Genomic DNA, 24,019 nt, shown 5'->3' on the forward strand with positions numbered 1-24,019 from the left:
AGAGAACTCTGTCAGCTCTAAAGTGGTCTGTACATTTGTGATGGATTTATTATTAGTGCAAACATGACTGTTATAAATCTCCGGAGTCTCCAGGCACCTCAGACGCAAGCCAACGTCCGCTCAGAAGTGACAGAGTGGCTCTATTATTAAGCCCAGGGAGCAGTGCCGGTCCATCGCCATTAATCTTACATCTGCGTATTGAACAGCGGAGCAGTGAAGTGCATCTGGTGCTTGGAGAATCAAAGATGCTCCTTGATCGATGATATTGGCACATCCAGACAGTCAAAGATCTGCCTTTGCCCCGAGCCCCATGCTTCAAGCCCTGACGGACCCCCCTCTGCATAAGCACCAAGTGGGGTGCTGTGGCCGCCCTCCCAGGACATTTTATAAGCGGTGGGTGGCCTGCGTCTGCAGTAAATTCACTTCCCAGTCACTTTATTTTATTTTTTTAATCTGAGCTAAAGGCAGAGTCAATAATTCATCTTTCCTCATGATCCTCGTGCCGTGTGAGAGAGCCGTCAGCGTGGGTGAGAGTGTTTGTGAGAGAGAAAGTACTACAGGGATTTGTGAAAAATATCCACCAAGGAGATTAACTACGTAAGAGACCAGGTATGCACAGCCATGAGCGTTCACCTCTGTACATGCGTATGTTCTAGAACAGTGATGGCGAACCTTTTGAGCGCGGCGTGTCAGCATTTTGAAAAACCCTAACTTAACTCTGGTGCCATGTCACATATAGAAATTTTTTGATATTTGCAACCATAGAAAAACAAAGACTTATATTTTTGATATTTATTTTATATATTTAAATGCCATTTAACAAAGAAAAATCAACCAGAAAAATGAGTTCGCGTGTCCCCTCTGACACGCGTGTCATAGGTTCGCCATCACTGTCCTAGAAGGTGCATTTTGGGGGCGGGGCGCGCTACGCCCCACATTTACTGTGTGTCTATAGGTTAAGAAAACCGTATTCCCTGCAGAATAAATGAATGAATGACCAAATGAAAGACCTGACAGACAGACAATCAAGCAAAAAGTTATGCCCTCTAGTTTCACAGGAACTTTTGTTATCACAGATCCCTCTGCAATTGGGGGGGGGGCAGCCTTTGCTCCCAGGTCCAGGGGAAAGGTCAGACATGACTCAGGCTGGGCTGCTCTGTCGGATTCTGGGCCACAGTGTCAGCCAACACCAGGCTGTCCGCTCCGTGGCCCCACGCAGGCGCCGTTCTCTCCCCCAGTGTCACCACCATCAGCGGTCGGGGTCTCAGGAGCCTGGCCTGGAGGGTTGACCTCCCAGGTTGGCCTCACGCCTCTGCTCTCTGCAGATCCCACCACTGTCGATCTAGGTATCTGCTTGGGGGACAGGTGTCCGGTGGGCCAGCAGCGAGGCCACATACGCCTTCTTCAGGCGACCAACGTGCAAGAACAATCAGGGGTAGAATCACAGCCCGTGAGAAGGGCAGGAGAGGGACTGGGGTATGAGTCAGAAGAGGCCAGAGCACGTTAAATGCTGGGCACATACCATTCAGAGTCAGATTCCAATTTATCCCCCACTTACTGATCGTGGCCTTGAAGTCAGCAGGTGTGGGTTCAAGTTCTGCCCAACCATCTACTAGGTATGTGGACTTGGGCAAGTTTCTTAACCTTAGATGCCTCAGTTCCCCCATCTGTTAAAGAAGTTAATAATAGCTGCCTCCTTGGGTTATTGGGAGAATTTGATGAACCATGTAAATGCTTTTAGCACATGCCTGGCCCAGGCAGAGTAGATAATAACTCAGTAGATAATAACTATTATGCTCATGACCTATCAGAACCCCTGAGAGAAAGGGTGTAATGGTTATTGCTCCAATTATACTGACGAGGAAACTGAGGGGCAGAGCGGCGGTGAAGTCTACACCTTGCTTCTCTCTGAGCCTTTGTCAGAAAAAACCCCACAAAAACAGAAAAACCTCAAACCACTCCAGCACAATGGCGCCCTCTGCTGGCCACCTGAATTAGCAATCCAGCCGGTAAATGAAGGCGCCGCGGGAAGTGGAAAGCCCCTCAACCAGCCCTCACAAACCTCCTCCCAACTGGACCCAGCAGATCCCTCGTGGGCCCCACTAGCCCCGTCCCTGTCACGAAAGCCAGAGGCTGACAAACCACAGAAGGACTGTCTTTTCTCTGAGATGCAAGTGCAATATACAGGTTGGCTGCAAACGGTTGTGAGGCAAACTGCAGGGTCCTGCCCACCAGGATCCCCAAAGAGTAGAATTCCAGCCCCTGCTCCCCTGTATAAAAAAACACAAAAAACCTGCTCTGCGCCCAACCCCGGGGCAATGGCAAAAAAAGGGGGAGATGAGGATACTGTTAAATGCATGGATGATGATGTTTGAACAATGGCATGTGACTACCTAGAAACCAGTCGCCCTTCTTTCTTATCTCGCCAACCCCAATTTAGTTCTGGCAACGTGCCCAGCTAATCAGCCCGCCCCCAAACTCGCTCACATGTTTAAGGTTGAACATTTTGGGGGAAAAATAAAGAAGAAGAAAAATCACCCTTTATTCTACTACCCAGAGACCGTCACCTGATGATGTTTGAACAATGGCACGTGACTACCTAGAAACCAGTCGCCCTTCTTTCTTACCTCACCAACCCCAATTTAGTTCTGGCAACGTGCCCAGCTAATCAGCCCGCCCCCAAACTCGCTCACATGTTTAAGGTTGAACATTTTGGGGGGAAAATAAAGAAGAAAAATCACCCTTTATTCTACTACCCAGAGACGGTCACCTTCAGCACTGCGGTGCATTTACTTCTAGCCTTTGGGGGATTCATATACAGTATAAACATTTTTAAAAATCATACTATAGCCTGGCCGGTGTGGCTCAGTGGTTCAGTGTAGCTCCGTGAACCAAAGGGTCACGGGTTCGATTCCCAGTCAGGGCACATGCCCGGGTCGCAGGCTCGATCTCCCCAGTAGGGGGTGTGCAGGAGGCAGCCGATCAATGCTGTTTGTCTCTCATTGATGTTTCTCTCTCTCTATTCCTCTCCCATCCTCTCTTCCTAAAAATCAATAAAATCATTTTTTAAAAAATCATACTATAGATACAATTCCACACAGCCTTTTTCACTGAACATCGTGTCAGTGATGAATTTCTCCAGGCCCTGATGGCGTGAATGTTTGTTCCTTACCTGGGTCTACGGCAATTACAGTCTCTAGTTCTCTGATCTTCTGAACGGCCGAAGCAGATGCGATGCTGTAGTGCAAAGGATCTTGGGAAATAGGATGGACCTCTGGAATTCCCTCTGGGCTGAGACAACCGGCTAGAGCCTCCAAATCCTTCAGGTCAGTCATAACCGTGGAGCCCGGTGCGCTGGTGAAAGCCAGCGGGGTCTCTAAACACACAGCAAGAGGGATGAGCCCACCCCTTCATCAAGCCCTGTGCATTCTGGTCTAGCCTGCTGTCGATGGACAAGAGAGCGCCATGTACCGCCTCCCCCAACCGCACTCCTTGCACCCTTTGTTGGCACCATAGGCTGGCTTATGGCTAAGTAAGTTCCACTTAAAACTTGGTGCCTTCAAGTTTTAGGAAAGTGAGGATGAGGTGAGTGTGGGAAAACCAGTGAAATTCAGCCACAGCTATAGGTGGGGCCCTCGGGGCTCCATCAAGGCAACCCCAGGGACATCAGAAAGTACTTGCTGAACTCTTACAATGCATCAACCATTTCGCTCCCTTTGCAGCTAATGCTCTGTTTGCTAACAAACAGCTCTCTCTGAACGGAGCTTCTGTTCTTCTCCGAGCACTTATGTTTTGCTTTGGTTTAGGCTAATTTTGTTCTTTGGAGAACTCTCTCCTGCTAGCTGACAGCAATGGGAGGCACTCTAGCGGAATCTCTAAGAACATGACTTAGCATGGCAAACACACTGCAGTTGGAGATGCAACTCTATCCTCTCCAAACCTGCACCCGCAACTATAAGACAAAGATCACGCTGGGACAGGATGGGGGTGAGGCCCAAGACCTCACCTGTGCCTGGCACATAGTTGGTGCCCAACATATTCATGTTAAGTAGCCAGAATCCCATGGGTCTTGGGGTTTATGCCTCATCAGCATATCAGGGATGTCTTTTCCTCTCCTGAGGCCATTCTGATAGCTAAGCTCCCATGAATGCTTTCAAATAAATGGAAAGTGACACTCAGTTCTATGATGTGTAGCGCACGTGTGGCAGACACTAGAATTTTCCAGTGTCTACGACCACGGGCGGCAATCGTTACATTTTTATGTTTCGCTCACAACCCACCCTCACCGTGAGCTAATTGGGGCCCTCGTGTGGCTCTTCATTGTAACATCACCCTGGGCCTTTGGGAAAATGTACTGCCATTGTGGCTTGCAAACACCATGTGGAGTGGGTTTGTTTAGTCCTGTTGTCTGTTTTCACCTTTGCTTTCAAAAGCCACACCAACCTCCAAAATGTCTCAAAAAGTTCATCTAAATGATGGCCCTGGGACCTAGCTATGAACCTTCTGAGGAGAGAAATATGTTTAATCAAGACGATTTGAGCTGAAGGACAAGCTGCTCTGGCGGGACCCACCCCAGGATGAAAAAAGAAGCCAGAGACATCTTGGCTGTGGGCTGCAGGTCTCTGTCACATGACTTCCCTCCATAAGTCACTGCACCGTGAGCCTATCCTTTCGGAAACCACAGACCACCAGGTTCCACCCTAGGCCAGAGCAGTTGCCCGCAGAAGCCGGACGTACGGTAGCCGCTGACCGCTTCGAGACTGGTCAGCTGAGAAGGCCAGAACACCGGGACCTCCCCCGGCTGACACGGCACAGGATCCCCGTAGTCAGGTCTGGAAAGATCTCGGATTCCCAGCAGCTCTGCAGAGGGAAAAGGAACGTGAATTCCACCAGGGCCTGCCCTGGCATCCCCCGTCCGAGATGAGCTTGTGGAGAAGTGCATGGTTCTTTCTCCAAGAGGAACTCTAGTCACAGGGCTGCTGTAGATGGTCCTGGAGAAGGAGGAGGAGGAGAAAAGGAATTGGGCGTAGCCACTCCGATGCTTGCTGACTCCCGGGCCATTCGGGGGGACAGGGGTCTCCAAGGCCTGGTGTGACTGCTGGAGGCGGCTTGGGTACATCAGCCCAACACCTGCATCGCACGGGGTGCCAACAAAGCCAGTGTCTTTGAGTTTATCTCGGCACAGACTGAGTCACCTAACGCAGACCTAAACCCTGCTGCTGGACCCCCAACAGCGTCCCTACCCCTGGCTGGCCACCGAATGTTCATCAGGACAGCAAAGATGGGTGTCGCCCGTGAGGAAAGCTCAGCAGACACTTTGCTGTGGGCGCTCCTGAGATCATTGCTCTAAGGAAGGGGGCTCGGCTGATTGCGTTTTCACAGAATGCAGGCTGTGTCTGACTTTGTTACACAGCCGAGCAAGTTCAATGACACTAACGCTCACTCGCACCCAAGGCCCCATCCCAAGTCCCCACCAGGCCCTCTGAGAGCCTCTGAGAGGCTGGGGCAGCCTCCACGCCTGGATCTGCTCACTCACTCTCAGAGATGTTTCCTTGAGTTCAGATGCTGGGGATCAATGGGTTTCAGCTCACGTGAACATTTGGAGGGCAGCTGTGTCCCAGCCAAATACGCCGCTGAACAACAGCCCAGATTCGAGGTGGCTCTGAGCTCGTCTCAAGACAAATAGCTCAGCTGCCACACTCCACCACCTGCTTCCCCCACCCCAGGTCCACCTGAAGGTCACAGGAGCTGTTCTGCCCAGGGCAGCCCCTGGAACCTGAGGGGCATCTGTCCACCCAGCACAGGTAACGCAGCTGTGGGAGGGCCAGCTTGAGGAGCTCAGGAACAAAGCCCGTTCCCGTCTTCTCGGGCCGGAGCCCACGAGCAGCTGGCAGAGTCATGGGCGAGCCTGGTCACTCACCTGGGTCGCCGATGTGCACGGGCTGTCCTTGCTCACCCATCAGGGAGCAGCTGGCCTGCACCAGCCTCTCCAGCTTGTCTTTGGGCACGGGCCTCATGGTGACCACCAGAGGGCAGCAAAAGCCAGCAACGGTGGCGCAAGGCACTGTGGTCTGCCAAGAAATCAAGTTTTTAAAAAAATGTTAAAAAATAGAATTAGCACAGAATGGAGCTCTGAGTACTGAGAGTTCAAGGCAGTGAATGAGGTAGGTAGGAGGTCCCAGTAGCTCTTCTACAAATATAGCTTCTACTCCCATGCGACACACAGATGAAGAAGTTTGCTGGTGATGATTGGTCTGAAACAGAGAACCTTAACTTTGTGGGTGCCGTGGACCCCTTTGGCAGTCTGGTGCAGCTAGGGAGCCCCGTCGAAGTGATGTTTTAGACCACAGGAAAGGAAATGCATAGGATCATAAGGGAAACCAATCATACTGCACACGCAGTTATCAGATGATGAAAAAATGTGATCCAGCAATCTGTGTGTCTCTGCATTAACAGATTAAGGAGCAAGACGACAGGCCTGCTATGATAATTTTGAATTCGTGATCAGCACACAGGATGATCCTGAGATGTCTGAAGACCCGGATGGGACATGGAAATCCTGTGGTTCCTTGGGGCAGCCACCGAGTCGCAGATACGACTGCATTTGTTGCCTGCGGTCATGATCGAAGGCCACACTCAAGGTCAGTTTGAAGCTCTGAAAATACTAGTAAAAACACGATTTTTCTTTCCATCCAATTCCATGGAATCCTCTGAATGCTCTCCGTGGGCCTCAAGTGGCCAGTGGGCCACAGCTGAAGCCGCTGGGGGCAGCGGAGCCACGGAACTCCCGGGGGCGGGAGGCACCAGTCGCCTCGGCCTCCTGAGCCCGCACAGGGACGGGGCCTGTGCCTGGACCCCAGACCCTGCCTCGCTGTCCTGACTCAGGAGAAGTGGCCCCAGGATGGCCTGTGTGACTGACTTCCTGGTGGGTGTTTCTCCCTGAATGGCGCCTGGGCCCTGCAGGGGCTTGGGACAGATGTAGGGCATGGCCAGGATGTCATCTGCTGGGACCGTGTGGGCGGCCGACTAGACGGCTTGGCCCCCGGACAGCAGCCAGATGAAACCTTGGGGAGCCTGCTGAATAACAGCACCCGGAGAGGGCACAGGCCGGGGACGCTCTCAGGAGGCGGGCGGCGATTCCCCAGGGGTGCCCATCCCCCTGGGGTGCCCTTCACCCCCTCGAGGCCGCCGACAGACTCACAGGTGGCTGCCAGGCCGTGTCTCAGGAGCCAATGTGCAGAGGCGTCAGCATTAAACCAAAAGCTGTTCGGTAGCCACTGGGGCCGTGAGTGTCGGAGAGAGACCCTGGCTCAGCATGCTCTCCTCTCGGGAGCATGTCCCCCGAGGCCAGGGGTTCTCAACCTTGGCTGCACATTAGAATCACCTGGGAATCTTTTTACAATCCTGATTTCTGGGCCTTGTCCTCCGGAAATTCTGTTTCTTTGTGATGGGGTGGGGCCACAACATTAGTAACAAAGAAACAGAATTTCCGGGGGATGAGGCCCAGAAATCAGGATTTTAAAAAAGATTCCCAGGCGATTCTAATGTGCAGCCACGGTTCAGAACCGCTGCCCCAGGCACGTTACCTTGACCCTTCTCTCTCCTAAGCTCCACGGGCCCTGCCTTTGCCTCTGTCACTTGTTCCCTGAGCCCATGTCTTCTACGGCTCACTTCTGCCTCCGTGACCTGCTAAATGCACTTTCTCTGGCAGCTGGGAGTCCCGGCTGTGAATCCTTTCTCAGCCAGAACTCAGTACCCTGGCTGCTGAAACTAAGTCCGGTCTGACGCCACCCGGCTAACATCTGGTGCTGTTCTTGCCGCCAACACAGTGACTCAACTCCGCTGCTGCAGCACGAAGCAGCTGCAGACAGTGTGCAAATAAAGGAAAAAGAGTGAGGAGAAAACCATGGCTTTGTGAGCATGGCCCGGCAGAGACGAGCACCCCTGCAAAGCATCGGCCACGGCCACCTCCACTGAAGGCATCGTACACCTGGGAGCCAGGAGGCCCGGGCTCCCGTCTGGCCTGGGGACCTGGGAAAGTCCTTTTTTCTCTCCAGGCCTCAGTTTCCTCATCCAAAACGAAAGGCCGCAGGTGATAGGCCACAAGGTCCTCCCAGCTCTTACCTGCAAATGGGGGCTGTGTTCTGGGGCCAGACCCTGCCTGGGCCCTGCCAGCAGCGGAGGCTCTGCCCTGCCCGCTTCCCTACTTTCAAGAAAACCACACAGGAGCCTATTTCATGCGTGAAAAGCAGCTCGCACTGTGGGCAGCCTTGTTTATTGTCAGAGGCAGCGTGGGCCTCCCTGGCAGGAGCCCAAACCAGCAAGCTTTTAGCTCAAGGTGAGATCTCCAGACTGAGTCCTCCGTGAAGAGACGCAGGCGGGCCCCCAGCCCTTGTCAGGGTGCATGCGGGAGGCAACCGATCAATGCGTCTCTCTCACATGGATGTTTCTGTCTCTCTGTCTCCTGCCCTCTCTCTAAAAAATCAATGGAAAAATATCCTTGGGTGAGGTTAACAACAACAATAACAAAGACGCCAGACAAATTCCAAACAGGCTTGGTTTACGCAGCCGCAGAGATCTGTCTGAAAGGGCTGGATTCCCACCCCAGGCCACGCCGGGTGCCCACGGCAGTCCCGGGGGTGGGCAGGAGAGAGACTCGCTCGCGGAGGTTAGCAGCTGCAAGGGTGGCTGAGCTGGGCCAGCGCTTAGGCCTCCGGCCTCCTGAGCCGCTGCTCTCCCCGCACAGGAAAATACAGGGTGAGCCACACTTTCAAGTCGTTCTGCCCTTGTGGGCTGTGTCCCTACCTTGTATGCACCCACGTGGCCGTGGCCCAGAGGGTCTCTTCTGGGGAGCCCCGCTTTCTCCCAGGCCCCTTCCAGGGGGGCGCTGCAGCCCAGGAAGAAGGCCACCATGTCCTTCAGCTGCTCCGAGTACTCCTCCAGCGAGGTCAGGCTGCCGGTGCAGGCACCGAACTCGTACTTGCGGAACTGGGGTCGGTCCATCCTGGGGACATAAGGGGAAGTTCGCGGACCCCAGGCTCAATACGGGCCTTGACCAGGCATTTTTAAAAAGGACCAGGGCGGTGGTGGGACGTTTACTACTACGGAATACTATGCAGCTGTCAACAAGAGGGGTCTCTTATGTTTTGGGACAGCATGGATGGACCCGGAAAATATTATGCTAAGTGAATATTTACATCAGTCTGAGAAAGACAAACATCACATGATTATGGAATAAGGAAGGCCATGGCGAGGCCTTCTCACTTAGTTGTGGAATCTAATGAACAGAATGAATTGACCAACAATTCCTCGAAGCACGGAGGCGTGGAACAGACTGATATACCTCAATGTGGGGTTGGGTGGATGAGAAGAGATAAACCAAAGAACTTGTATACTTATATCCATGGACAGGGTAGTGAAGACCTGTGGGAGGGAGAGCAGGGGCTGGGAGGAGGGGGGAAGAGAGGGAAATGGGAGGTATCTGTAATACTATCAACAATAAAAATACATTAAAAAATAATAAAAAATGAAAAGGACCAGGAAAAGGGAAGAGGACGTCTGGGGCTGAAATTTCTGGCACTGGCACTGCGGCAGGCGATGCAGTTTTGAGCAGGGGGCCTTGCTGGCGTTTTTCAGATCTTGCCAGATTGGAAACGATTAAGTCAGCATGCATATAATATAGCCCCCGCCCCATCCTGTTATAGTTCCTGGAACCTTACCCAAGACCAACCCAACCAGCAAGAAAATAAATAAATAAATAATAGTGGCCCGGCTGGTGTGGCTCAGTGGTTGAGCATCGACCCAGGAACCAAGAGGTCATGGTTGGATTCCCAGTCAGGGCACATGCCTGTATTGCGGGCTCCATCCTCAGTAGGGGGCGTGCAGGAGGCAGCTGATGGATGATTCTCTCTCATCACTGATGTTTTTCTATCTCTCCCTCTCCTTTTCTGTCTCTGAAATCAATAAAAACATATTTTAAAAAAGAAAAGAAAAAAACAATGGTATTCTCTCTGCTGTCGAGGCAGGGCCCGCAGACAGAAGGGACAGGGGAGACATGGGCTGGCCATGGCGAGGCCTGCCTCGTTCCTTAGAGAAACGTCTGCAGGGTTGAAAGACTTTGGTTACAAGCCCGTTCTTCATTCACTCCAAAGCCTTTTGCCAAACCACTCCTCCGTGCCAGGCGCAGACCCAGTGATGGGGCTATGGAGGGCACAGGCCCAGGCCTTAAGAAGCTCAAAATCCTATCCTGGCAGGTGAGACTCCATTGGAATCAGGTCCTTGCAATGCAGAAATATGAGTGCTCACAGTCTAGGAAGAGGAGTGGCACAGGGAGGGGAGAGAGTCATTCTTCCCCACAAAGCGGGAGGTGCCGGAGTTGGGCCCTGAAGGATGCATAGGAGTTCACCAGCTGGACAAGGAGGAAAGCACAACCTAGGCAGAGGAACAGTGGAGGCAGCACAGTGGTCTGCTCTGCGAGTCCCCGAGTTGGGAGCATGGGAGGTGCTAGAGAGAAGGTACATGAGCTGGCCTTGGCCCAGGGGGGGATCGCTGGAGCCCACAACATGATAACAGCAGAACTTTCCCCAAAGTTTTCTCTCGGGGGAGAGGGCTGGGGGGTTGGAGGTGACCAGACATAGTGTCAGGAAAAGTCACTCCAATGGGACCATTTTCTTCCTCGTGCTGTGCAGACAGGGTTCTGGCTTTGGTGATGACGTGGCTGGAGGGCAGTGCCAGTGGGCTTTCTCCAGGGCTGGGCTTTCTTGGTAATCCCAAAGATTTTACCTGGGGCAGGGGCAGGGGCAGGGGCAGGGGCAGGGGCAGGGGCAGGAGCTCCCATCGTCACTGGGCCTGTCACTACGTCGCTGGGAAGGTCGAGTGGGATCGGGGGGAGGGCATCTCCTTCCTGAGTAACAGTCACGAGTGAGCCTCCATGCCAGGCTCTGTGGGGTCATGAAGCTGGACAGAGGTCCCTGGTGACAGGCACCTGGCTGCAGCTTTGGCCCTGCCACCTTTAACCCCGCTAACCCGCGCATTTTACCTGGTGCCGGAGACGGTGCCCAGGGCAGGCAACGCCCACTTGCCCGGCTCGCTGCGGCCCAGCAGGGGCAGAGGGCCACGGTTGGCCTGGCAGAACGTCTCAAAGGCCGGGGCGAGGGCCCTGTGCAGGACCACCATGCTGGCCGGTCGGGGCCCTGGGTTTGGGGAGAGAAAGAACACACACAGTAGGTGCTTCTCGGAGAGCCTTCGTAGTTTAACTTCCTACTGCAGCCCAGCGCACATACAGAAAAGTGCTGGTCTCAGGGGAGGAACACACCCATGGAACCAGCATCCAGGGGAAGAAACCAGACATGATGAGCACCCCAGAAACCCCTGCTCCCCTGTCAGCCATCTCACACCCCTCCCCCGGCAGGGGCAGCCACTACCCACTACCCTGACCTCTAATATCACTCATGCCTTTGCCTTTCATACAATGTTCTTCATGGAGTGGCATCGTGCAGTGTGGGTCTTGGGAGTCCAGTTGCTCTCATTCAACAGCATGTTTGGGGGAACCAGGCATATTGCTGCGTTTAAGGGTAGTCTCATGGCTGTGTGGTGCATTCACTACCACAGGGTTTCTGCCCCAGACTACTGCCGACGGGCACCTGCATGGCTTCCAGTGGCCTTGTTACAAATGGTGCAGTCACGAGCATTTTACCCCATGCACTTGGGGGTACACATGTGCATACTCCTGCTTGGCATAGGTAGGGTACGTACATATTCAGCTTTGGTACATACAGCTAAGCAGACCCCGAGTGGTGTACCAATGTGCATGCCCACCCACAGCGGCGTGTGGGTTCCTGGTCGCGCCATCATCTCTCCCACACTCCGTATTCCCGGCCTTTCGCCCTCCGCTCACCCCGGCAGGTGTGCGGAGGCGTTGCGCTAGGTTTTTATTTGCATCGCCCAGGTGCTGAGGGTCTCTTCAGATGCTATTGGCCACTTGGATGTCTTTTCTGGGAAAGAGACTGTCCATGTGTTTTGTCTGGGCAGATTCTCGGCCGAGCAGCTCACAGAGCCCTGGACTCTCCCTCCAGAGACGTCTTAGCGGAGCCGTAGGGGAAGGCCCCACTTCCCTGCCCCGACCCCCTCTGGTAGCAACAACCCTCCTCTGGAACGAGAAGGCCTTTGGCTTTGGAGACTTGAATCCCGTCTGCCTCTGACCAGCGGTGTGACCCTGGGCTCAGTTTCCCTCGGGTAACATGGCAGTAATCTCCCAACCTCAATGAGAACTCAGCGAGTTCATTCCTGCGTGTGCAGTACTTAGCAGACGGGTGTTCAGGAAGGAGGGGTGGAGTTACGCTCAATGGAACCTTGTACAGACATTTGAAGTTATGATACAGGAGAAATGTTTTATGATATGAAGAGATACTTGGGCTGCATCATTAAAGGAATGATACTAGGTGACGAAAGTAAATTCAGCATATTCCCCTTTGTAAAACGTCCATGAGAGCCTTGGCCGGGTGGCTGGGTTGGTTAGAACATTGTCCCGTACACCAAACGGCTGCAGGTTCGATTCCTGGTCAGGGCCTATACCTAGATTTCGGGTTCAATCCCTGGTTGGAGGCAACCAATCGATATTTCTCTCTCATATCGATGCTTCTCTCTGTCTTTCTCTCTCTCTCCTCCCTTCCTTCCTCTCTCTCTAAAATCAATAAAAACATCTCCTTGGATACGAATTAAAAAATAAAAAAATAAATCGAGAGAGAGAAAGAACTAAAAGAAAATACATCCACATGCTAATCATATTCTAAATTTTACCCAGTAATTAGGAATCATTCTATAACTGGAGGGGGGGAAACAAAGAAAAAAAGTTATATTTTAAAAAAGGATTATTTCCTTTAAAAAGACCATCCCAAAGAAAAACATAATTATGCTCTTTTGGAGAAATAACCTTGGGCACAGTCCCCCTACATGCCAGCCTTCCTCTCTCATCCTGTGGACATTCTTTTCCGCAATAATATTGTCAGCTAATGTTTTCTGTGTGCTTAGCATGTGCCAAGCTGTCTGTGCCAAGGAATTTATCTATGTAATCATCTGCACGCATGAGGAGAATAAGGCTCAGAGAGACGGAGTGAACTTCCCAGGGTTGCACAGCTGGTGCCTGGCACAGCCAGGCTGCAAGCCTGAGACGGTGGCCCGTGAGTCCCTGTGGGCACCGGGCCTCGCTAGGCTGGGTCCGTCCCCACCTCCGGCACTTTCCTTCTTGGGGATGGTGAAGTGGAGCAGATGCCGGGTGTCTGCTGGGAAGGGTCTGGGGCTGGCTCCTGCTCTAACTGCCTGGAGCTCCTGATCGCGAATCCTCAGTGCCTGCCAATGCCACAGACAGACTTCCAAAATGAGGACAAACCGGACGCTGCCAGCTGCTGATGGCCCAAGGAAGCTGGCTGTCTGTCTCAAGCAAGCCCAGCGAGCCTCCAAAAATAAGCTGGAATGAGGGGGAAGGGAACTGGGCCAGCCCAGCGGCCTCGTGTTCCCCGGCCACCCGCTTCTCACCTCCAAAGCTGTGGTGAGAGCAAACGGGACCTTTAAGACCGTAACTCCGGGAGGTGCGACGCGCACAAGCTTCTTTGTGTTCTCTTTAATTATTGCATAGAGTTCAGAGCCACTGCGTTTTGGTTTTGTCCATCTCCGCTCTGGCCCTGGGTTGTCCCCATTAACAACAGGACGTGGAACAGAGGGCTGAGTGGTGCCTTTTTGAGGGGGACCGACGAGGGGAGGGCTCTTGATGGTTTGATGGGATTCCTGCACCCACCGGGGTTATGAAATTTGGCTGCGACTGGAGTCAATGGCAACTTTGACATGTTTTCTCTTGCAGGATCTTTTAGAGCCCTGGGTGTCACTCTGGGGAGACAGTGGGGAGCTGGGTACCCCCAGTGAAGATCAGACCAAGGCAGGGAGACCTGGTCTGAATTTGAACCAGGTTAACATGCTGCATAGCCGGGGGCACTTTTCCGGGAGGGAAACCCTCTCATCGTCCGAGGCCGTGGGTGGTTCTGCCTACGGAGCTGTGGCAGCCAAGCAGAACCACGTGGTGCCAGTCCCACCTGCGGACAGGTATTCACACCTGAGGCTGGCCCATGTGCCAGCTCTGCTGGGAAGCTAAGTCGCCACCAGAGCTGACAGCATTCTGCTCTTACTTTCTGTCTCCCGTGAGACGCTGGGCATCTCTGGGATTCCTGCGCCCTGCACAACCGGTACCTCCAAAACTTCAGGACCCAGGGAATATGTCTCTCTCTCTCTCTCTCTCTCTCTCTCTCTCTCTCTCTCAATCTCTCTCTATTAATTTTAATTTTAATTTTAAAAAATACATTTTTATTGACTTCAGAGAGGAAGGAAGAGGGAGAGGTAGAAACATCAATGATGAGAGAGAATCATTGACCGGCTGCCTCCTGCACACCCCCCACTGGGGATCAAGCCGCTAACCGGGCATGTGCCCTGACTATGAATCGAATCGTGACCTCCTGGTTCATAGGTCGATGTTCCACCACCGAGCCACGGGCTCAGCCTTTTCTCTTTTATGAAACATCTAGCACCACTCACCCCCGATCGTGCTGGACATGTTTCTGATGTTCCGTTTCTTTTGTAGAATCAAACTCCTTATGATAGCAAGAGGGCAGGACTTCGGGTGGAGTGTGAAGGTCATCGTGAAGGTCATCGGGCCATCCTTTAATGGGCTGCAGAGAGTCTGGATGAGGGGATGAAGGGGAACAGATGAGAAAGCACAGCTCCCTTGAAGGCGGCAAATTCCCCATCAGATGCCCGATTCCATCCAGTCCTGGCTGCTCCTGGCCCAGCCCCGGGACGTGTATTGGTTGCAGTAAGTTCTTGTCCCTCTCCTACCCCTTTCCTGTCTCAGTCTCCAGAAATTCCGGACACTTCAAGACCTTTGCTCTCGCTCTTCCCTTGGCCAGGAATGTCCTCCCTCCCAGAAGGCCTTTCCATCCCTCATAACTGGCTCAGAATCTTCCACCTCTAAGAGGAAGCCAAGAGGTGTGCACGGGCTCATGCTGGGCGCCTGGGCCCTCAGAACATTCTGTGGCCTGAACTGCAGTTGGCCTGAGGTTCTACTTGACTCAGGACCCCCTATCCCACCCCCGGGGAGACCCCAAGTGCCTAGGCCTCTTCCACAGGTCCCAGAGCGCCAACCACAGCCTAAGCACACAGTACATACCCAAAACGCTTATGACGCAATGAACAAATGAGACAGCGGGCTGAGTTTTCTGTCCACACGTGACTTCTGTCGTTTAAACTTAGGGGTCCTAGAAGATAAAGATTTTATGTTTCCTTCTTTACACCTCCTTACTGCCACTACTCTGGACACAGTGCCTGACACAGAGCTTTGGTGAATGAATGAATGAATACGGGGGTGGGCAAAAGTAGGTTTACAGTTGTGAGACCGTAAAACGGTTTATTCTGGTATTATTATTATTTATTAATGATTGTGTTATTTATTCATGTTACAACTGTAATACAAATAGAATTTTTAAGAGTTAGAGATGGTCTCAAAGCTCCAGGAGATTACATTTAGGAAAGAGGCCCATCAGTTGCCTTACACTCTAGAAAAAGGGGCTTCAACACGTTAGCAAAATCGAGGTCACATTGTGCTGGCTTCCAAGGCACAGCTCATGTCTTCTTCACCAAAACAGACCCAGCGCCTCGCTAGTGCCTGGCGCAAAAGTGGGAGTTCGGCGAGTGTTTGTTGAATGACTGGCTGACTGTACAATGGGTGGAAGCACAAAGGCAGTGCCCACAGGGAAGGCTCTGGACAAGCCTGGCTTTCCACCACTCTTTCTGTCTAAAAGAGGAGAGCCCGATGGGATTCTAAACCACCGATGTATGTTTTCACCTCTAATATCAGTGGTTGAAAACTACGTAACCGCCATGGCCGTTTGATGAAGAATTTGAGATTGTATAAAATCTCTATCAAACAGAAATGTAAAGACAGTGCCCCGGAAGAGGTAGAGATGTATTTAAGACCGACAGCGAATGCTTTAATAGCCGTAGGAACCGAGAGCTGTGGGCACACCGGGAGAGGACAGTGAGGGGTCAGGTGAGGTTGGGTTCCATGCCCCCGTGGAGATGCTGAGGCTAAAGCAGCTGCGTTGGCAGGTCAAGCCTGAGCTTGCCGCTGGACTGGCAGAGCCCGCCTGGGCCCGGCAGACCTCGCTCCTGGGCCAAGCAGCCGGGCACCGGCTAAGGTCTTGGATGTCTGTGGCTCCCCGTGGTCACTGCGGAGGGCTTACCACCTCAGCCAGGCACTCAGCAAAGGTCCAAGACAGAACCATTCCCTACCCATGTGGGACGTGGCCAGACCCCTCTAACAACTGTCCTCACTGCTTATCTGGAGGAAAGAATGATGTTTACCCCAAACCCAATCAAACGAGAGACCTCCCACATGTACTTTAGCCTTCACCCCCCCCATTATATTTTTATTTATTTATTTTTAATATATTGTTATTGATTTCAGAGAGGAAGGGAGAGGGAGAGAGACATAGAAACATCAAGGATGAGAGAGAATAATTGATTCTCCTGCATGACCCCTACTGGGGATCCAGCCTGCAACCCAGGCATGTGCCCTTGACTAGAATCAAACCCAGGACCCTACAGTCTGCAGGCCAACGCTCTATCCACTGAGCCAAACCAGCTAGGGCTCCACGCCCCCCCGCCCCCATTATTACTGGATAGGATGGCAGGTACAAGCTGGGGGCTGTTTAGCAAATAAATTGTAGCCAGAAACCAAACTCTGAAGATGATTGCCTTCCCTTTGCCTTATTTATCTACTGTTTTAATATAAATTCAAGTGGACCTCAGTCATTCCTGTTACTTTCCTAGCCTGGAGATAAATGAGGGCAGCTAGGACTCCTGCCCTGTGAAATGCATGCTGGGAGTGTGCCAGGCACCTAAATGTCACCATATGCATGCTGGGTAGGAAAGAGGCTGAGAATCCCTACCTCATGGATCACCCCCTTGAAGGCAGGGGTCAAACAGAGCATGACGTACATTGGCTCCTGCCAAAGAAGTGCCCTCAATACACCAACCAGAGAATGCCCAGTCATGTACGAAACGGTAGCAACCTCCACCATATGTGGGAACCCACTGTGTGCAAGGCCCTTTACCCTCAATGGTTTACAACCATTGGTTCTTCACCCCCCCCCCCAACAAAAAGACATTACTAATCCCTTATAGACAAGAAAGGTGGGGTTCAGGGAGGTCAAAGTAGTTAACTAAAGTCTCATAACTAGTATATGGTAGAGCCCAAATCCAAAAGCAAGTATAAAGTCATGCTTGCTTGATCAATATCTACCTATCTATGTCCATCCACCCACCCATCCATCCATCCATCCATCCATCCATCCATCCATCCATCATGTGGTGTTAATGGGAATGACAGCTTCAGTAGGAAAAATGGGGACCAGCCCCACCCCCCCAAGATGATTCTGAGGCCAGTGTCTCTTGAGCCTTTATGTTTCTTTGGGCCTGAACCCTGAACTTCCAGGCTTTCCACCAGGGTCTCGAGTGAACTCACTGCTGAGGAGTGCTGAGTGGCCCGGTGTCTCCTGGTCCAGTGAGGTCTCACTCTAGGGGTGAGATAGGACGGGGAGGTCTCATTAGAGAGCCTTGGTTGGACTTCAAGGAGTTACCTTTCTGCTGCAAGTTCTTTCTTTTCTCTTTAGAGAATAACAAACTATCAAATCCACAAATATCATTCCCCAGCATCAAATATACCAGAGAGGGGGCCCACAGAAATCAGTTCCTTAGCAGGATCTGACACATCCCAAGCCCAGTGTCAAAGTATCTGCTCTATGCCTGTCCAGATGATTGAAACTCCACCATTAGGAAGTCATTCCTCTCCTTTACCCATGCAATCCAATCCAATCCAGTCCAGTCCAGTCCAGTCCAATCCAATCCAATCCAGTCCAATTCCGGAGAAACACATCTTCCAGATGTGCTCAAACAGTGGGCTGAACGCAAACCCATGGTGGCAATGATAGTAATAGAAACCACATAGAAACAACCTAACAAAGGTTGGTTAAATGCTAGTTAAATAGAGGTGTAGCTAAACTCTAGTATATCCCATACCATACACTCCCAAGCTCCCTCTGACTGCATTCCCACCCTTGCTAAGATAGCAATCACAACGTTAACCTTATTCCGGCACAGTCCAGCATCCATGCATGCATTCAGCAGGCATCATGGCACAGAGCACAGATTTGGGGGCAGACTGTCTGAATTCTAAACCCGTCCCTACACTTAGGAGGGGGTCATTAACCCCTCTGGGCCTATTTTCTCAACTGTAAACAGGACCTAATAACAGTATGCACTTCCCTGGGTTGCGGTGGGATGAAATTAGCTAACATGTGTGAGGTTCTCGGAACAACTCCTGGCTGGGCCCACGGTTAGCGCCACGGAAGCAGTGCCCTTGTGTGTGTTACTCCCCCCCAGGGCACTGCAGACACCGTGGGAGAAGACAGCCACAGCCCACGCCCACGGGGGGGGGGGGTTGCCTCCCAGGAGACAGACCTTAACCACATAATTAGCATCGTGTCTGTCTCCCTGGGAGAGACAGGAAGTAAATCAGTGACTATGATGCCATGTGCAGAGGGAGCCCTCCTGGGCTGAGTCTGAAAGGAGGAGGAAAGATCAGACTCACAGACGGTGGGGAGGGCGGGTGCTCTAGGCAGGGACAGCATGAGCAAAGGCAGGGAGCAGTGGGGAGAACTAGCTTCTTGTGCAGAGGACCTGTGTGCCACAGGGAGGAGGAGGGGCGCAGGGGCTGAGAGGGCAAGCAGAGGCCAGCTCCGGAAGAAACCTGGATGGATCCCCAGAGCAATGGGAAATCACAACGGTTTCCAGCAGCAGAATGAGTGGGGTATTTGCATAGCTTCAAAGTACCTCCCTGTGAAAAGTCTTTGAATTACAGAGAGGAAAGGACTAACTTTATCTTAGAGAAACCTGGTAGGTACCACCTTAATCATGTGCCCGAAGTGACCATCGTTAGGATAGGAATAAATTGAAATGATGAGATCCTTGGTAGGGGGGAAGAAGAAGGCCAGGTCACTGCCATTCAAAGAGACATGCCTGTCATAACCTGCATCCGATCATGAGGAAACATCAGACAAACCTTAACCAAGGGACGGTCTACAGCACCTGTCATCTTCGAAAGTGTCAAGGTCACGGTAAGTCAAGGAAAGATGGAGGAGCTGTTCTTCCAGACTGAAGGAGAGTAAACAAACACAGTGAAACGCAAGAGTGATTCTGAACTGGATCCTTGGAAGAAAAAGGACACTATTGTGATCACTGGTGAAACTTGAAGGGAGTCTGAGGATTCGATGGTAGCAATGAACCTGTGTTAGCTTCCTGGATTTGACAGCTGTGTTGTGGGTAGGAGGGAAAAGTGCAGGAAAGTATGGGAGGAGGATGGGGACACCAGCAAAACGTACTCTCAGAGAGTTCAAGAAAAAAAACAAGTTGCAACTTTCCTGTCACTTTGTGATTGCTTCAAAATTTAAAAATGATAAGAAATCAGTTATGGAAAAATTAAACAGAAAAAAATGAAATGTGGCATATACATATCATGGAATATTATTTAGCCTCTAAAAGGAAGGAAATCCTGACACATGCTACAGCACAGATGAACCTTGGAGACATCATGCTAAGTGAAATAAGCCAGTCACAAAAGGACAAACACTGCATGATTCCACTTATAGAAAACTAGAGGCCCGGTGCACGAAATTAGTGCACGAAACTAGAGGTCCGGTGCATGAAATTAGTGCAGGCCCTTCAGCGGGGCCTGCACTCTCTCCAATCCGGGATCCCTCTCACAAACTGGGACCATTGGCTCCTAACCGCTCACCTGCCTGCCTGCCTGATCGCTCCTAGCCACTCTGCCTGCCTGCCTGATGCCCCTAACTGCTCCCCTGCTGGCCTGATTGCCCCTAACCGCTCTCCCCTGCTGGCCTGATCACCCCTATCCACTCTGCTTGCCTGCCTGATCACCCCTAACTGCCTCTGCCTCAGCCCCCACCACTGTGGCTGATAGCCCCCAGTCTATCTGGTCTATCTGGTCTAATTAGCATATTACCCTTTTATTAGTATAGATGCCTGGAATAGTCAAATTCACAGAGACAGGAAATGGAACAGTGGTTGCCCAGGGCTGGGGACAGGAGAGTGTGGGGAATTGGTGTGTCATGGGGACGGATTTTAAGTTCGGGATGATGAAAAAGTTCTGGAGACGGATAGTGAGGATGGTCTCATGACGATGTGCGTGTACTCACTGCCACTGACCTGTGTGCTAAAAACTGGGTAAGATGGTGAATTTTATGTTATATATAGTTTACCATCATAAAAAAATAAAATCTAGCCGAGACCGGTTTGGCTCAGCGGATAGAGCTTTCAAAATGTTGGTGTGAAAGTGACACCAGGCTTGGCATGTATCTTGAATTACATATAAAATGTTCTCTGACTCGGGCTCCTGTCCTAACCCCATGGCAAAGCAGGGTTTTTGTGTGTGTGCTTCACATGGCCAAGCAGTCACTTGATCACTCTGTGAAACTGGGGGAAAACTCTTTCTGCCAAACATGACTGTGAATGTCCATTCTTAGAGAGTCGTGGACTATTTGAGAGCCTCGTTCTTCAAAGCAAACCTGCTTTCGGTTGCTTAGTGCAATACAGCAATCCAACCCAGTGGCTGGAAAAACTCCAAGGTATGCGCTGTCAGGGGCCGCAAAGGCCAACCCACCTGTTTCATCGTTGGCGGGGCCTGCACGCTTGCTTATTTATTTCAGAGGCTCTGCAATGCCCTGCCAGACCAAACCCCTGTCACTGTGAGACGTAACACATGGACCCAGGTATCGGGGAAGGGAATGATGCTACTAACGGTAAACACCAAGCCACACGGTTCCCTGGGGAGGAGCCAGGCAGTTGCTTAAATGTCTAGCTACCCTTCCACTGCAAGCTCCACCAACGGCATGACCCACAAGCCTACTTCAAGGTCACTGTGAGCATCGCTCCCTGGTGGGAGGAGCTAGGGGCTCCATGGATTTCCCTTCCGGGAAAGGGCTTGCCTAGCGGTGATGACCTCACACACGGCCTGCATGCACAGAAGGTACGTGAACTGGATGGCAAAGCGCCTCTTCGTGCCAAATGCCAGACATGCCAGACAGACGCTTCTCCAGTGCCTTCCTGTTGGATGATTTTCATAATCTGTAACTTCTTGGGCAGCAGTTTATGAGTTGACGGTGGTAGTAACTATTATAGTTTCTTAAAAATTCCTTTGTTAGGGGTATGTGTGTTCTGTTTTTAGCTTGTGCTTTAATGGAGAGTAAAATTAATCTCAATGGTCAGTTCTTAGAATTATTGGTCTCAGAGACATACTTTAGTTCAAAAGTATACTTGCCTTCCCCTAAAGCAAGCGTCTTCAAACTATGGCCCGCGGGCCACGTGCAAATACAAATATTGTATTTGTTCCCATTTTGTTTTTTTTACTTCAAAATAAGATATGTGCAGTGTGCATAGGAATTTGTCCATAGTTTTTTTTAAACTATAGTCCGGCCCTCCAACTGTCTGAGGGACAGTGAACTGGCCCCCTGTTTAAAAAGTTTGAGGACCCCTGCCCTAAAGCAAGCACATTGAACTTGTGGCCAGTGGGCTGCAGCCTTGCCCTAAAGGAATTATGCCATCTGACAGCATAAATGTATAGAAATGAATATACCTAATAGAGCCCCATTACGGACAGAAGTAGATATTAGGAGGCAGAGTTACTAATACATGGTCTTTAAACTTAATCCTCCCACGCTAGGCCTAAGGTTTAAAGGGTGTATGTATATGGGGGTTGCATTCAGAAGATGTAATTGGCCTACATCCAAATAAAAACGAACTAAGCACAACCAGCTTCATTTATATACATCTACCAACAGTTATGCAGAGACGGTTATGGAAATACTACGGATGGCTTGAGCAGTTGTTTTAAGGGTCTCTCGGTCCATGAAAACTGCATTCGGAAATAGCTGAGCTGGGCCTGAGTCTACTGCCCGAGGTCTCACAGACCGAAGCCCGCCATCTCGGGTGTGATGATGCCCTTCCCTGCTCTGCTTCCTGGCTGAGCTCCTCCGCGGTTTCCTTTTCCGAGAACTCCTGAAAACATTCGGGACTCGGTCCCCGCCCCACGGTTCTGTATTACCCACTCACTGCATACAGCCAGCGGCAGCTCCGCATCCAGGCAGGATGGGGGTCGCGGGCTCCCAACGCGGGCAATCGCAATGCTGGGCAGAGGCCACGCGCCTTCAGGACTTCCCTGGGAGGGCTGGGGGTGCCCTTGGAGGGACGCTGTGCCCTGAAAAAAACGGGGGGGGCCGCCCCCCGGGCGGCGGGGGGGGGGGCTCAGACAATCACAGTGAGAAAGTCAGAAGCCTGGCGAGGCCATCCTAGAGTGGCCCTCTGCCCTGGTCTGGGGCGCAGCCAGAACACAGCAGAACCCCATTCTCCCCAACACGTGTGCATTTCCATGGGAACGGCTCGGCCTATTTCTATGGCACCTATCACCATGGCACCTACTTGCTTTGAGAGCACGGGCTAAAAACAGAACACAGAGAAAGGGGCACGCCACTTCCTCGCCTTCCCCTCTCCCATAGCCCGCTGTACCTCTGGCGGCTCGGTGGACCGGATCCACTCCCAGCTTCTGTGATTGTGTTGTAAGTGCCCTTAACACTGAAAAGGCTTTCTACTGGCATCCGCATCATTGAGGGGTGATGCGGCCCAAGGCTCCAGAAGGGGCTCCTCCCAGGGCTTGGTCAGGGCCCCTGACATGGTGACCCGGGGAGGGGAAAGGTGGGGAGTAGGGCAGAGGGACACCAATGTACACAGATGACCCAAGAAAGGACCTGTGTTTGTTCTCTCCCGGGAGCATGTGGGACATCCTCTCCAGGCTGGATCCACAGGCCAAAGAGCCCCCCCAAAGGTTTTCCTTAAGTGATAGAGACCACCCTTCCGGTTTCTGGGGTCAAACAGTTGGAATCCGGGCTCAGCCACTTGCCAGCCAGGTGAGATCCGTGGTCCCCCTCTCAAAGGTTATGTGTACTCATCTCTAAATGGCGGTGAGGATGCATAGCCCACGGGGACAAGCCACAGATTGTGGCTTCAGTCTTCATGGTTGCTCCCTGGTTTCCTCATCTATACACGGGGAGAATAATCACACCTGTCTCGAAGGAGCTTTTTGGGGTGCAAGGAAACCATGTATGCAGTGCACTGAGCTGACGCTCGAGCCGCTGGAGAGGAGGGTGTGAGGAGGAGGCCGGTGATGATGCCGGGCAGCCCTGTTTCTCCCAGGCCCTCTGTCCCGCCCTCCATCCCATGGGGCAGGTCCATGAGCAGCCCCCTGCCCTCAGATTTCTACACTCACCAAGCCCCTGGCTACCACACATGTAACGGAGATGGCGGGTTTCAGTCTGTGAGACCTCAGGCCCAGCTCAGCTATTTCCATCAGCCAGGGGACTCGCTGTGACACCCTGGACAGTGGAATTCTCACAAACTGGAGACGGTTGCAACACAGTTGCCGGCCTATGGATTTGAGAGCCACGCAGGCCTGCGGGCTCCAGGCTCCCTTCTCTCACCTGTGAGCTGAGTGACTCTGAATGAGTCCCCTCACTCCCCCTTCCTCTCCATCTGGGAACCGGGGCGATGCCACCCGTCTCAGAGGGAGCTGGGGAGCATTCTTGGAGAACAGGCAGAGACAAGTTCCCGCCCAGCACGTGGCGGGCACCCAGGAACCGTGAACTCCCTTCTCTCTTCACCACCCTGACGCTTTAAGGCGGAGTTAATAGTCAATGGCCGCAGCATCAGCCTTCATAATAGAAGGAAACGTAACAGAAGGAAACTGGCCCCTTTCCGGCATTTGCTGGCGGTGCTGGTAGATGCACCAGCCAAACTCCCAGGCGCGCTGCAGGCCCAGGGCTGGCACGGCCACACACACCCCTACCTGCCC

At 52.1% G+C, this 24,019-nt stretch overlaps 1 protein-coding gene across 3 annotated transcripts in view; it reads right to left on the bottom strand.

The window, feature by feature from the left end:
- LOC102753826 (chromosome unknown open reading frame, human C14orf159) overlaps window positions 1-24,019 on the bottom strand; it is an 80,046-nt gene that overhangs the window by 39,721 nt on the left and 16,306 nt on the right. For 2 of the 3 annotated variants that reach the window (XM_015571390.1, XM_006754716.2), the window contains exons 2-7: window positions 14,581-14,725; window positions 11,039-11,192; window positions 8,806-9,004; window positions 5,921-6,071; window positions 4,738-4,860; window positions 3,173-3,376 (exon numbers count right to left, since the gene is read on the bottom strand). In XM_015571390.1, the coding sequence (XP_015426876.1) occupies window positions 3,173-3,376; window positions 4,738-4,860; window positions 5,921-6,071; window positions 8,806-9,004; window positions 11,039-11,192; window positions 14,581-14,695 (946 nt within the window). In that variant the 5' untranslated portion in view covers window positions 14,696-14,725. Of the gene's footprint in view, window positions 1-3,172; window positions 3,377-4,737; window positions 4,861-5,920; window positions 6,072-8,805; window positions 9,005-11,038; window positions 11,193-14,580; window positions 14,726-15,211; window positions 15,294-24,019 lie in introns of those variants that run through there. The other variant, XM_015571397.1, reaches the window with a different exon arrangement.

The sequence above is a fragment of the Myotis davidii genome, unplaced genomic scaffold (assembly GCF_000327345.1).
Source record: "Myotis davidii unplaced genomic scaffold, ASM32734v1 scaffold732, whole genome shotgun sequence".
NCBI lineage: Eukaryota > Metazoa > Chordata > Mammalia > Chiroptera > Vespertilionidae > Myotis > Myotis davidii.